The following is a 15,557-nucleotide window of genomic DNA, read 5'->3' as shown; positions in this document are numbered from 1 at the left end:
AGAGAGGTATTGAAACAAACAACAATATACACCATATTTGCAACATTTACATTGGCAGAAGCTTTTATTCACATTTAAGTTAATGCTCAGCTACAGTACAAATTCTTAAGGAGTTCTCTTTAAACATAAAGTACATGCTTTGATTTCAGAGCAAGTCATTAACTTCTTTCTACCAGCACACATCCTTAAGTCTTTAACAAGACATGTGGATACACATCTTTTTTGCATGCACACGTCTGGTTACATCATACAATCTACTGTGATCAATAATTGAACATTTCAGTAATTTTGCAGATTAAAAGAATTTGTGATGGACAGAATTCAAAGCATGTTTCCCTCGTTGACTTTGCTTCACTTTATTTAATCATCTTTCCCACATTTAAATTATTCCCTGTTACTGTACTTGTGTGTTTTTGTGTTAAGACACTCGCATCTCCTCAAACATCCTGCAGCAGTGCTTCCCAAACTGTGGTGTGCGATGTGAAGATGGAGGTTAAAACAACAGCCAATGAGACTTCTTGTGATTCTCACAAACAGTCAAATCACAAAACACCACAATGAAATTACCCGACAACCACCAAACTAAGAACAGCCTCTCTTCATGAATAAAAGGCCTTTCCTAACCTCAGAACTTTTTAAACTTTCAGGGAATGTTTGGTCAAGGCAACATGCAATATCTGTCTTGACACAAATGTCTTTTCTATGTTTTGTATGGACATATTGAATGATTAAATGAGTCGGATTTTGTAGGAGCAGATTATTTAAAAACTATAATTCTGAGATATATTATAAATACCATACACATGTACAATTCTAATGACAGACAGACAGACACACACAAGATGTCTTGCACATGTAAAGGAAACACAAGAAAGGCCCTCTCACATCTCATCCCTCCAAACAAAAGACATGATGTTTCTGTTGTTTCTATTGCCCTCTGCTGGTGGTCCCTGGTGTATTTGCTGTAATGACATCATTGAACTGGAGCTGTTGTAATGCACAGCACATATACTAAATGCCACCAGTATTTTCTAACATTGTGAGGACTGGTCCGTCTGCTTCTCTAAATGCTGCGGAGACGGTCCGACAGTGACTTGATACTTCAATTTATTTTCAATTATCTGTACAGATGTCTCATGTGGATCTGATGATTTCTGGATTTAGTAAACACTGCAATAAAATCACCATATATTCTAATCAATTAGAAGCTAATAAGCTTTCAGAATGTGTTTGTGTGTATGTGTCTTGCATTATCTCAACGGGACTCAGCGGTCCAAACAGCATCTGACCTTCTCATGAATAGAGGTTAATTCAATTTGTGATTTAAAAACGCAGAAAATTATTGTACATGTCTACATCATAACGTCTTTATTCTTTCTTTTTGTTAATTTAAAAACATAATAAGTCAAGCAGACATGAATTTGTTCATATAAAATTGTGGCCGAAAGCAATTAGGTCAGCACTGAAAGGTTTATTTTGAGTCGAATGCAAATGTTTGTTTCCGTACCTTTAGGTGGTGAAAAGCAATTTGAAACCGTGAAATCTGGCCTGTAATGGGATTAAAGCATTCAGTCAGATGAGTTTCAAAGCACACTGCATTTACATATTCATAAAAAACATAAGATTATTCAAATTCCTTCAGTAAATCGGAAGTAATTCGTAACATGACAATTTGACTTACGCTTTACTGAGGCCAGAAGCTGAATGTGACAATTCATGTGTTTGAGGGAAATAAATGAAGTTCTAACAAAGGTTGGGGAGGAGCTAATCCTGTCAATCATAACTCAAAACTATATTAACATCTGCTTACGTCTCAACTTTAACTCTACCCTTATTTAGTTTCAGTCTTTTATTATAATTGTATCATTAAAGCGGATTTTCTGCTAATCTAATATCAAACTTGAGTACATTTAGAGTAGTATTGCATACGTAGTATCTTCGAAGAGTATTTAGTTGAATCACATTTACACCTGTACGATTATTTCCAGAAAAAGAGGAGCTGCTGTAGGTGTGCGGCGGTGGAACTACAGCACGAGCACACAACACATCATCGCAGTATCCCTGCATATCTCTAGATTCACTATAAGTTTGTGTTGTTTACATAATGCATATCCGCCCCGATTGCCAACAAAACACAGACATTTGACTCAATTTCACGTACTGTGTGCGGTTCATGTCCGACGTCTTTAAACGCTGGGACCGCGCCATCTATCAGTTTAAAACGATCTCCAAATCCAGCGTTATATCCAGCAAATATTGTAGATCTCAATAGAAGACACAAGGGGGAGTTATAGTGCCTGCATATTGTTTATTTTAGTGTATATATTGTAACTAGTATGATAATACTTGTAAAATGTATCATCACTTAAAGAAAAACTACTTTGAAGCATATACTATAAAAATAACCCACAGTATAAAATAATGTTTTTTAAGATACTCCGTGTGAAAACCAGCCAACCAAAATTTAATTAACATAGAAGTAAAATTAACATAGAAGTACAATTTAATAGTAGGCTTACAAGTGAGAAAAAAACATACTATGTGGAAGCTTTTCTATGACTGATAGCATTAATGGTGGCTTCAATTCAGTCCTCTCAATAAACAAGTATTTGCCAGTTTTATTATTGACACAAAGCCTTCACTTTTAATATTTAGTAAAAGTCAGTGCTTCATTGCCAATTCTGCCACATGTACAGTACATACATATAGAGGATTGAAATTGCGTTACTCTCAAGCCCATGGTGCATACAAATAGCACTTACACAGAATAAAAATATATATATAAAAAATACTGATAAAAACATATTATAAATATATATAAAATACAACTATTACAATATTTAATATTACTAACCCCATTTGTTACGGTGTATTTCCAAGAAAAAGTCTTATATTCAGAACAATATGGTTGTTTCAAGGCTGAATAAAAAATGTACAAGAATTAAATGCCAAAGCCCTAAAACAGACAATTAAACGTTTTAATCGCAATAACTTATAAGACAATCAATCGTCAACCACATTTCATAATCGTGACAGCCCTATGCAGAAACACTATGCGATTCATCCAACTTGTTTTGTGAAAAGATGACCATGTTAAGCATGAGAAGCCAGCACGTTTAACATTTTAAAGATGTCTGAATGCTTGAAACACTGTTGCACAATCCCTTTACGTAATCGTGGGGGTATTTAGAACATGATTGTCTTCTAGGGAACATAGAAATCAAACCAAAATAATTCTCATGGATTACATAAACAGATACATTTATAATAATAGGCTTTAGATTATCACATCATTATATTTATTTAGATAATTTTAGCATTGTTTCACTTTGATTTGTGATCACAATGCAAAGTTATCTAAGTGTTCTTAGGTGAAACAATACATAACTTTTTATTTCTTTTTGTAATCTGATAAGGAGTGAAGTATGATGTGGACACATTCTTGATAGTTTAACGTGAGAGTCGCCAATAGCCCATGAGGTCTTTTAAAGCCGCGATGAATTCATGTTAATATATGCAGGATCCTTGAAGGTCTCAGCGAGAAACACGAATTTATCATTTCTTTTTTGTATCCTCTTCCGCAATCTTTTATTCCATCTCATGTGTGCTCTCCATCTCCGTCTGTCAAAATCAACCCAATCATACGAAAAGTATCTTCCAAAACGTCCCCGTCGTCAAAAATTCATACAAAATTGATGTCGGTCTTAGTTCCATAATGCAATCAAGATTTGAGCGATATCACATTATACATCTGTATTCAGCTGGCCTACATCTGCTTCTGCAGTTATAATTCCGTCGAGAGCCAATTACAGAGGACGCGTGTATAATTCAAGTGTATCCTAATAGACTAATTAATTTTGAATTAAATGATGAAAAAAATATGTCATGCATTTCATTACTCTAATTGGTCTTTGCTTAGCAAATCTTTTCCTAGTTCTACTCGCCGACTGTGTGTGACAAGCCAGTGATTTGATTTTCAAACATTGTTGGAGATTTTCCTGCTTATGAATATTACTCTATTGTCGCTGTTAGATAAAAGGAATGTGGCAAAACATCCAACATCCCACCGGAGGAGTTCAGATCGGTTTGAAGAAGTGCCAATTCGTTAACTGAGGAACTCACATTTAACATCAAAATCAAATAAACTAATTTTTCACTTGCAAGAAACCAACTTAAAGCTGAACTTACAATTCATACAATGTATCTAAAAATCATGCAAACAACTCAATCGCATAAATATAGAAATTGAAATGTTACACTTCTTTGGGATCAATGTGAAATCAGTTTGAGTTCATGTGCGTGTCTACAGTAATGCGTGGTATACACAGTAGTGGTCATAAGTGATGTTCAACTTTGAAAAAAAAGACATTTTTGCCTTTTATTTAAATAACATTGTATCTGACCATGTCTGATGTGAACCAGAATCCACTAGGGTGCCCATGTGACCCTGAGAGGAAACAGACTTTCACACATCCTCTTAAAATCACCTTGACGACGGACACTTTTATGTCAGTGGACAAATGGCTCTGAATTTCACATGTCAATCAAAGCGTGTGAATACCTGCAATGGTCACGCAGAATTGTTTTTTATCATTTCTGTCAAACCTGTACGAGTTTCTTACTTCACGTCAAAAAAGAAGATATTTTAGAGAATGTTTATAACAAAACAAAACTAAACCCCATTGACTTCCATTTTATGAACACAGACATTTCTCAAAATATCTTCTTTTCCACTGAAGAGAAAAAGTCACATACACATTAACAACCACATGTGAGAGAATAAATGAATTATGATTTTTGGATGAATTGATGATCCCTTTAACATTCCCATGGCCAACGAAGATGTTTTCTCTGTTTCTTATGAAAGCAGCTTTGTAGCTTTAGAGATATTTTAAGAAAAACCCAGAAACTATGAAGGCATATTGAAAGAGGAACAGATGAGGAATCTGACGCATCTTCTGCCAAACAGTTTCTTTTCTTGATTACAGTTAAACATCTTTATAGCACAACAGATGGCCCGGGCTTGTTAGCACTCAGTAATACTCTTAGGCCCAGCAAACACATCTTAATCAAGCTGTGATCTTTCTTTAATCACACGTCTTACTGGCAAACACTCTACGTCTAATCCTGAAAGTGTGTGCTGTCTGAAACGGTCATATATTCACAAGTAGAACAATAGCCATTCTTCCGGAAACGACACATATACGCTTCTAAATCAACTGTCACAATACGGGTTGACTAATATGAGTCAGTGCGTGTTGTCATTTTATTTTCAGGTTCAGATTTCAACGTCCTTTTAGCTTCATAGATTGACGAGAAAAATGGACCTCAAGATTTAATGTGGAGGTGACAGATGCATGAGATGAAGAGCTAAAGCTCAAGATGAATTAAAGAAGCCTCTTAACAGCAAATAACTAATTTCATATAATTGGCTGGTGTTAACTGTCAAACTACAGTATGTCAAATCTGGGATTTAGACACCCCGTCATCCCGGCTAAGAGTTTAACTTGTGTTGTTGCCTCGTAAAAAAAAGACAAAAACAGTAACAATAAACAACAGAGAAGAACTGGAAGCTGAACATTGAGGAGAGATTACTAAGAATTTGTTCACCAGTCTTGAGGGAACTGACAATACAGTTTTTCTCAATCGCTTTGGCTCATTCCTCGAATAATACTATTTTTGTCAAAACAATAAGTTTGGGTCTATGAACAGTTAGTTTCTTGTTCGCATCAGACTTGAGTTTATTATTGATTTAGGCAAATCGCATATGTTTCGGCACATGTGTGCAAAAGGATGTGTAAATTTCTCAACAATATGCACAATAACTAAAAGCAAATAGCTTGTTGAACAAAATTTAGCTAGGATGAGCTGATTCTCAGTGAAAATCTCTCTTCAAAACTTCTGAACATACTTTCATCATGTGAACCATCACGTGCAAAATGATCCATTCAGTTATCTCAATCTATAAGGGACGCATGTATATTCTGTTAATATCTATGACATGAGAAGTTTGTAATATCAAGTAAATTGTTAAATTGCAAAAAAAAAAATATATTTTAAGCTTTCCTGTAGCTCTATGTAAAATGTATAGGATAAAGCAATGTAAGTCGCTTTGGATAAAAGCGTCTGCCAAATGCCTAAATGTAAATGTAAATGTAATTGAGTTTTAGTCAAGTTATTTAAAAATAACCATTATACTTTATTCAAAAGTAAAAAAGTGTTTCAGGAACTTAAAATATTTAAGTAAGTAGAACTTTTTTTCTAAAATTAAGTTTACATGAATTAATCTGTGTCATTATTTTGAACATTTGGGTTTAGTGTGTTACAAACACTAAATACAACCAACCAATCCATCAGATTTGTAAGCATATAGGAGGTGGAAAGTGAAGGACCATCAGCCACAAAATCAGATATGTATGGATGGATGGATGGATGATAGATAGATAGACAGACAGACGGAGGGACGGCCGGATGATAGATGGATGGATGGATGGATGGATGGATGGATAGATGGATGGATGGATAGACAGACAGACAGACAGACAGACAGACAGACAGACAGACAGACAGACAGATAGATAGATAGATCAGTGTCACAGAGTTCCTGAACTATTGCTGTTGAGAGATCCGACGCGGTTAAATGGAATTAAGTTAATGTCCTGGATTACTCTCAGGTCTTTGTGTTGCATTAATCTGATATCAAGCCACAGATTTCAACACTTTACACTGTATGTGCATGTACAGTATTAAAAGTAGAGTTCAGCTCACGGCTAGAGATGTGCAAATTATTCTATTCTGTTTATCTAACCTAACCCTGATCTAAGCTATATTTCAACTGTACATATTTTATTCTCTTCGACCGCTGATCACAGTTTTACATTTAAATTTACATTTAGTCATTTAGCAGATGCTTTTATCCAAAGCGACTTACAGGTGGGGTAAGCAATGGAAGCAATTGGGACAGCACAAGTACAACAAAAGCATAAGTGCAATCAAAAAAGGAGACTGGTCTCAAGACTGTTGTTAGATACAGACGATGGATGAAGAAAGATGTAAAGTTTTCAGAGGGAACAGAAGACCGACGTTTGACTATTGTACCAGACAGAGATGTGTATCTGTATGTGAAGTGGTTCATTTGTCAGCTGGGCCATTTGTCAAATGGTCTGTGTCCTGAGATAAACCAATTAGCAGGAACGAGACACTTGACAACACGTAACATTTAACACCTAACAATCCACACGGCCGCTGAGAGCAAAGAAAAAACAACTCATTCTTCAAAGGGTTAACACCTTTATCTCGGCAGGCTCCTCACTAGACGGCGACCAATCGATGGTTCTGTTAGTCCCCTCAATACGCTTCTTTATATTGATCTTAGTAAATAATGAAGAAAAGTGTTCAACAAACCCTGATCACTTCTGAGCATGCTTGGCTGACACTCACAAATCAATTCCTGTGCACATATCCTAACTGTGTTTTATTCAAGTTACCTGAGAATGTACAATTCAAAAAAGCTACAGTGCATTTAAGGTATGCTTTTGATCAGTTTGTGTGTTTCTGGGAATCTAGTCCACAACCTTTGTTTTGCCAGTGTAACTCTCTACCAACTGAGACACAGAAACTGTATAAAAACAAGTATCTAAAAAGAAATTTGTTAAAAAACTTATTTTGAGAACTTCATTTGCACAAATAGAGCAGATAGTCTGGTTTCATTCAAATGTAAATGAACATCCACATGAATAAAAACATGATTTCGACAGAAGAATAAATAATTGTTCTTACAGCCTATTTATTTTTGTCTACAAAACTCATTCTCCCAATCAAAAAGGTTTAAACAACTTTAGCAAAGTGTGTCTAGACATACTGGTACTGTCTGACACTAAACAATAGGGTGTTTTATGGGCATCTGACATAGGAAGGGTGTGAAGCAGTCTGTGACCCAATAGGGATCCGTGTCCGAGGCTTTTGGGAGAGCTGTGGAAGTTCATTGGTCCGCTGATGGGTGAATCTAAATACACCAGGACACATATCAGACGACAGCTGGTAACATCAGACAGAGCTGCAAACAACAGTGATGAGCACAGCAACACGAGATTCTGATGTTCAATAGAACCATTTGAGTGCATCATTTATTTTAATTGTGAACATGAAGGTCTACTGCAGCTATTTTATATTTGCGTGCGTCATTTACAAAAGCTTTTGTACAACGACGAAATACTTCACCTTTGAGGAAGACGCGCCTGGCACAGAGATTGGAAACCTTTCACTGGACTTAAAAATGGACCCGGCTGAGGACCCCGAGACATCGTTCAAATTCATGCAGAAGACAAACCCGTCCGTAATTCACATGAGACAGATAGACGGGCTCTTAACAGTCGGAGAAACCATCGACCGAGAGCTGCTGTGCCACCGGTCCCCGCAGTGTCTCGTAACTTTTGATGTCGTCGCCTTCTCAAAAGGAAAGTTTCAGCTCATTCACGTGGAAATCGAGATAAAGGACATCAACGATCACGCGCCTTGGTTTGCACGCAATGAGACGCACATGGAAATATCAGAGGACGCGCCTTTGCGCGCGCGGTTTCCCCTGGACATCGCAGTGGACCGGGACGTCGGAGATAACTATATCCAAAGTTACCAAATTACGCACACGAATCATTTCGCCGTTGAGGTCAGCACGCAGGAGGACGGGAGCAAATGCGCCGAACTCGTGATGATCAAAACGCTTGACCGGGAAACAGAAGAGTTTTACACGATCGAGGTGACGGCAACAGATGGAGGGGCTCCACCGAAATCGGGGTCGACCACCGTTTACATACGAGTGCTGGACTCTAACGATAACAGCCCTACGTTTGAACACAACTCGCTGAAAGTGGAGCTGAACGAAGATTCACCCGTCGGTACCCGTGTGCTCAAAGTTCACGCTTTCGACTCCGATGCCGGGATAAACGGGGAAGTTATTTACGGGTTTGTCGAAGGCTCCCCGTCGGACGTTACGCGCGTCTTCCAGATCGATCTCATCTCCGGGGAGGTGACTCTTAAAGACGCGGTCGATTACGAGAAAAAGAAGTCGTACGAGTTTCACATCCAGGCCTCCGATTTGGGCACCAATTCGGTATCGTCTACGTGTCGGGCCATTGTAGACATCGTTGATGTGAACGATAACGCGCCAGAGATCAACATTAAGCCCATGACCTCCACGAGTGACGGGGTGGCCTTCATCACCGAGGCCGCGGCCGTGGAGAGCTTCGTGGCTCTGGTGAGCACCTCGGACAGCGACTCTGGAACCAACGGTTACGTGCGCACGAGTCTGCGCGGACACGAGCATTTTAAACTGCAACAGGCATACAGCGACACATTTATGATCGTTACGACCGCCACTTTGGACAGGGAAACTATTTCAGAGTACAATCTCACAGTGGTGGCCGAGGATTTTGGAACGCCGCCTTTTAAAACCGTTACGCATTATACGATACGCATCACGGATGAGAACGACAATGCGCCGGCGTTTAGCAAAAACATTTACGACGTATCAGTGATAGAAAACAACATCCCGGGGTCGTACATAACCACAGTTGTTGCGAGGGATCTCGACACTGGAAAAAACGGAAAGGTGTCATACAGCCTCGTTGAGGGCAAAACGCCCGATGGTGCCGCGCTATCGACGTTTGTGTCCATAGACCCTGTCTCTGGATCTCTGTACACTCTGAGATCGTTTAACTTTGAGGCTTTTAAACAAGTCCAGTTTACTGTTAAAGCCACTGACAAAGGTTCCCTGCCACTCTACAGCACGGCTTTAGTGAGAATCCACGTGGTGGATGCAAATGACAACTCCCCATATTTTACATATCCTGTGTTGAGGAATCACACAGCTGACATTCCAATACCCCTGAACGCCCAGCGTGGTTACCTGGCTTTACGTGTGACGGCACAAGATGAAGACGACGGCGACAACAGCGATCTGAGTTTTCATATTCTTGAGAATGACGCACAACTTTTCTTCATGGATAAAAAGAGTGGGGAAATTGTTTTGCGCCAAAGTCTGACAGCATCATGTGGGGATGTTCTGCAGGTCAGAGTTTCTGTTGTGGACAAAGGCAGAGAGCCTTTATCGAGCACGGCCACTATCCGGTTTGTGGTGACGGACACTGGCTCCCAGGAGGACCAGGTGGTTATTTTACTCCGGTCTAAGGATGAAGAGACCCTAAGCTTTGACATTGGGACGGTGGTTATCGTTGCGTTCACAGGGGGGTGCGTGCTGTTGCTGACAGCCGTAGGCATCCTTGCGGTGACCTGCAACAGAAGACGCAGCCGGAGAAACTACGGGAGAGACGGTCTGTACGGGTCAAGCCCTTTTTCTAAAAGCGACACTGTCACCTCAGATATATACGGTGGCACTGGTGCCTTTCTGCCTAATGAAGGAGATTCAGCACACCACTGTCTTTATGAAGACAAGAGCCTGGACTTTGAGGAAAAGGTGAGTGATCAGGTTAGGAAAGTTCTTAATTCAAAGCTTTTCTTTAACCCTCCTGTTACCCTAAAATCTGATAACATATTTTACCCACTGGGGTCAATTTGACCCCAGCAATTTAAACCTACAGAATGGGACATTTTTCTTAAAGTTTTGTGTCAGGTAATATATATCTTTGGTGAGTCCTTAAAAAGACCTTTAAATAAACCCACAATACCGCACCGCCACCACTCCGCACCCCTTGTACTTCCAAAATACCTATTCTAAGTAATGTAACACGAATTATGTTTGAGGTCAATTTATTATTTTTAAAACAGAACATCATTAACATTATCACATAATTAAGGAACACATAATAATTCATTAACAATGGAGAAAGAAAGAACATATAAAACACATAAAAACACAAAAAAAGTACATTTGAGCATTGTGTCAGGAATTGTTTTATGCAAACGTATGTGCTTTTTAGTATGAATTTATGAGTTGGACAGGATACAACAAGCTTAGATAGAATATGAACAGCATTTGAACAGCAATATGAACAGCCCACCAGCCGGTACATTTCATCTTTTTATCACTTTGCACATGATGTGCATAAAGTTTGTGCATGATCCTTGCAGACGTATTTTTTGCATTTCACACAAGTGTTGCTGGTCTTGGAGTCATTTCTGTTAGTACAGACTTGGCACCTGCCACGTTTTTTACCTGCAGTTTGAACCACTGGCGTGTGTGTCTGCATTTGGATGTCCTTCACAACAGTTGCAGCAGCCGTTGATGCTCTTGGAAGGCACCGTCTTCTCTCAATATGAGGTTTCACTAACTCGTAACCCAGCTGCTCCAAGAAAATCCTCCTTCGACTCAGTTTTCCGCTGTTCCAGTCTGTGTTTATTTCTCTCCATAACACAAAGGCATTATAGGCGCTCACATCAATGATGTTGAAGAAAATTACAAGTGGCCAACGGGCAGTCATGCGTCGGCAGCTGTAGGTGGCTGTGACCTTGTCTAAATTATCAACCCCTCCTTTTGTCTCATTGTAGTCCAGGACCATTTGTGGTTTTCTGTCTTCTCTGGCACTCTGAGCAGCATCTTTGTGCATGGTGCTCATTAGCAGGACATTTTTCCCTTTCTTGGGGCAATAGGAGACAATAGTGGCTTTTTCAGTAAAGGCAAACATTGAAGATGTTACCTTTCTGTTCTTCATCACAAGAAGCTCAGAGGGAAGCTCTGGCTTATTTTTTCTTACCGTCCCCAACATGGTAACCTTTCTTTTCAGCAGTTCCTCACCCAGGGCGAACGATGTGAAAAAATTATCACATGTAATGTTATGGCCATTCAGTCCCTCAGCCATGTCTAGTACCACCCTCATGCCTTGATTTTTTTCAGGTGCTGCTCCAGGGGATTTACCAGTGTACACCTGCATATTCCAGGCATAGCTGGACTGTGCATCACATGCGGCCCATATTTTTATGCCATATTTGGCTGGTTTGCTTGGGATGTATTGTCTGAAGGGACACCGCCCACGAAATGGAACCAGACATTCATCCACAGTGATATGGGGGCCTGGATTATAAAGAAAGGGTAATCGCTGGACCCACTTGCCCCATACATCCCGTATTGCTGCAAGTTTGTCACACTCTCGTCGGCCCTGTCTTGTTTCTTTGTCATCAAAGCGTATAACACGGGAGAAAGCATGGAATGTCTTTAGAGACATTGTGGCTGGAAATATTGACCTTCCAGTGTCAGCGTTCCAAAGGCTTGCTGTTGATTCTCCTTTTGACTTGTACACTCCAGCCAAAATGAGCAACCCAATGTAGGCTTGCAAGTCAGTCCCATCAAAGTCTTTCCAGCTGTCCCCATACACCTTCCTTCCCTCTAAGTTTGTCATTTCAAGTATATCCCGTTCAATTGATGGTGTAATGAACAGCTCAAATGCTGATTTTATATCTTGTATATGGCTGACAGCATATCTGGTGGGCCCTGGAACCATTTTGATGACATTAGCAGCACTAAGTCTACCCTGACGTTCAAGTGGGTTGCGGGACCATAATAACTTTCCATTTTTGGAAGGTAATGTGTCTACAGGTGGTTGAGAGACAACTGGAGGGTCAACACTAGGAGTCTCATTCTCATCTAAGGAGGATGACTCATAATCAGGGTCCTCCTCAACATTATCATCAACCTCAGACACATTCTCCTCTATGTCACTTTCACTGCCAAAAACCTGTGACAAAACCTCATTGACAGAATACCTTTGCTTAGAGGCCATATTGGAATTGAGTGCATAAAGAGAGTGTCCACAGAGCACAAACACAAATGGTTTAGAAGTCTTCTGTCCAAGCTTTTATATGTATTCCCCTGCCCCATACCACAGGAAATGTAAAAGTTCTCGCAAGAATTTAGTTTTCCCTCACCCATGGCACGGGAAATATCAAAGTTCTCGGAAGAATTTAGTTTTCCCTCACCCATGGCACGGGAAATATCAAAGTTCTCGCGAAAAATCAGATTCCCCCCACCCCCACGTAATGTGAACAATCAGTTGTTCTCGCAATACCATGTTACGTTACATTTTTAAATATTATAAAGAAAATATAAAATTATAGAGAATATTATGAAATTAAGGCATGTTATAGTGACCACAATATCACCAAAAGCATACTGTGTGTGAAATTTTGAAATTTATTTTGTTTTATACAGCTATAAGAACCTGGGGTCAAAATGACCCCATGGAACACTGATGATACAAAATGTGTATAGGACATTGAAAAAGTCACATCATGTTAATTTTGGGTTTACTGAATTGTCCTCATTAAAAGAGGAAAAGTCATTAATTCTGAAACAAAAAAGAGATTTCAACTATGTGTTTACAGACGTTAAAGATTGAATGGGGCCAAATTGACCCCTAGGATAATAGGAGGGTTAAGACGTCATTTTAACTGTAATGTTTTGTTTCACAGCTGTTCCTGCCATGCAAGCCCTTTGAGCAAACATTTCTGTGGCAAGATGAAAAGTACTGTCTACAAAGGAGGTAACAATGGTTCAAACATAAAAGAGTTTGGAGATCAATAAAGTACAGCAAAGTCCAAGAGTCACAAGTAGTCCGGTTTTCCAATTAAATAGAAATTACAGTGAATAATACACATGGTTATTTTTCAAACTGGTGTAAAGCAACTTCTGGATCTGACCAAATGGTCAACGATTTGCTTCAATGCGATTAGTGACCCAGAAATAAATCCCAACAATCTAACATTTTCAATGCGCTCTTATGGCCATTGCACATCGAGTCTGAAATTTTCATACATTCAGAAATAATTACGACATCACGCTGTGTCAAACACATTTACACACTGCCTCCGATACTTTCGTCCATCCTAAAAACAATCAGTGTTTTTCGCATCCGTAGCAAGTTTTCTAAAAAGATTTTTTGACAATTCAGACACAAACCAGAGCCAAATACGAAAAAATGCACATGAAAATTTCAGACCTCAAGTTTTAGGACTCTCCAGTTTTGTTTTACGTGCACTAAAGGTCACTGTTATGTCTATGAAGCACACTGAACCGGTAAATGCTTCTCGGTCACACAAAATATAAATACTACAAAATCCAAATGTAGGTCACTTTTGCTTCCAATGCTAACAAAGTGGAAAAGTGGAAACATTTTTATAAAAGGCTGAAAGCATAAAAGATGCGATGACACATAACTCACGTCTCACTGAATGTGCAGAGGAATATCAATAAACAGACAGACATCCACTCAACGGTCACTAACAGCTTTCATTCTACACACAGTGGCACCAGCAACACAGATCAGCTGAGCGTGAAGGACAGCGGCAAAGGAGACAGTGATTTCAATGACAGTGATTCTGACACCAGCGCAGCCGCTCTCAAAAGAAGCCTGACAACATTTCAACCAGTGAGCAGAAGTACGAACAGCTATCCAACACAACACAACATGTTCCAATAAAAACACCTTAACAACAAATAACGAGATATTCTTTTTCCTTATTCTATCCTTTTTAGGCAAGAACGTAGAACTTAAAATATGTTTTTCTTTCTTTCTGAAGGCTCATTCACCCGTGTAGGAGACTGGCAAGGCAAACAGCGGGTTATACAGACGCAGAACATGCATGTTCCACCCGGCGCGGCCTACACCATAGGGTTTTCCGCTCCGGCTTACAACATGAGCCATGTTCATTCTCATCCATGGAAAGAAGGTTTTAATAAAACAAACAAGTTGCAGACGTTCTCCAGGACTGGAGCGCTGCCTTCAAACTCTCTCCATCCGCTGGGAGGAATGACTGATGATGTTGAGGAGCAAACTGAACCTGTGAAAGATGTGCTGACGGTTTCGGCTGTTTGTGAAGTTGCTACAACCTTTTAAGTTTTAAATGAGATCATTAAAATCTTTGATCTTAATATTTGAACTGGAATGACAGACCCACACATTTATTTGAATAACAATGATGCCATTACTCAATTTTTTTTTTAAATAATCTCTCGAGACATCTTTGAGAATGGTGAATGTAAAATTAAGTCAATATAAATGTGTTTTCTCTTGCTTATATATTTTTTAAAGATGATTTACTTATTTGCAACACTTGTCTGTTTTCTTTTTGTATCACTGATGGCGAAATTATGGATTTTATTTAAATAATTTAGCCAATAATTACAACCCGTTGTAACCAGTTTAATTTAGAGCTGTTGCTAAAGATATATAATTCTTAAATGAAATGAAGTGTGAATTTGTGAGATAGATCGATTTAACCCCATATAATTGACGTTTTCTTATAAAAATTCTAACAATAAATGACCTTTTCTTTTATGACAGAACAGGAATGTCACGGTCGGTCTAAATATTCTAACAGAAATCAATCTTGTTCGTATTGACGGTGGAACACTAAATGATGGCAAACCCCCCTAAAGCAATTACTCATACAGTAGTGTCCAAAAGTGATGTCCGAAGGCCATTTTTCTACAATATTTGCTTTTAATTAATAAAATATGAGGAGTGTGGTACAAAATGGTGAAAATACAACTTTAATTGCATTAATTGTAATATACAAATAATGTCAAAAACCAAAAAACCCGTAGAAAA

At 38.9% G+C, this 15,557-nt stretch overlaps 1 protein-coding gene across 1 annotated transcript; it reads left to right on the top strand.

Annotated features, from left to right (window-relative positions):
* Window positions 1-8,143: 8,143 nt before the first annotated feature.
* pcdh8 (protocadherin 8) lies at window positions 8,144-14,958 on the top strand. The gene is made up of 4 exons (XM_056754182.1): window positions 8,144-10,471; window positions 13,420-13,490; window positions 14,252-14,385; window positions 14,527-14,958. Exons 1-4 carry the CDS (start codon window positions 8,144-8,146, stop codon window positions 14,841-14,843), a joined length of 2,850 nt encoding a protein of 949 aa, XP_056610160.1. The 3' UTR covers window positions 14,844-14,958.
* Window positions 14,959-15,557: the final 599 nt, after the last annotated feature.

This window comes from Triplophysa dalaica, chromosome 8, assembly GCF_015846415.1.
Source record: "Triplophysa dalaica isolate WHDGS20190420 chromosome 8, ASM1584641v1, whole genome shotgun sequence".
Lineage (NCBI taxonomy): Eukaryota > Metazoa > Chordata > Actinopteri > Cypriniformes > Nemacheilidae > Triplophysa > Triplophysa dalaica.
This window is presented reverse-complemented; position numbering and strand designations above follow the sequence as displayed.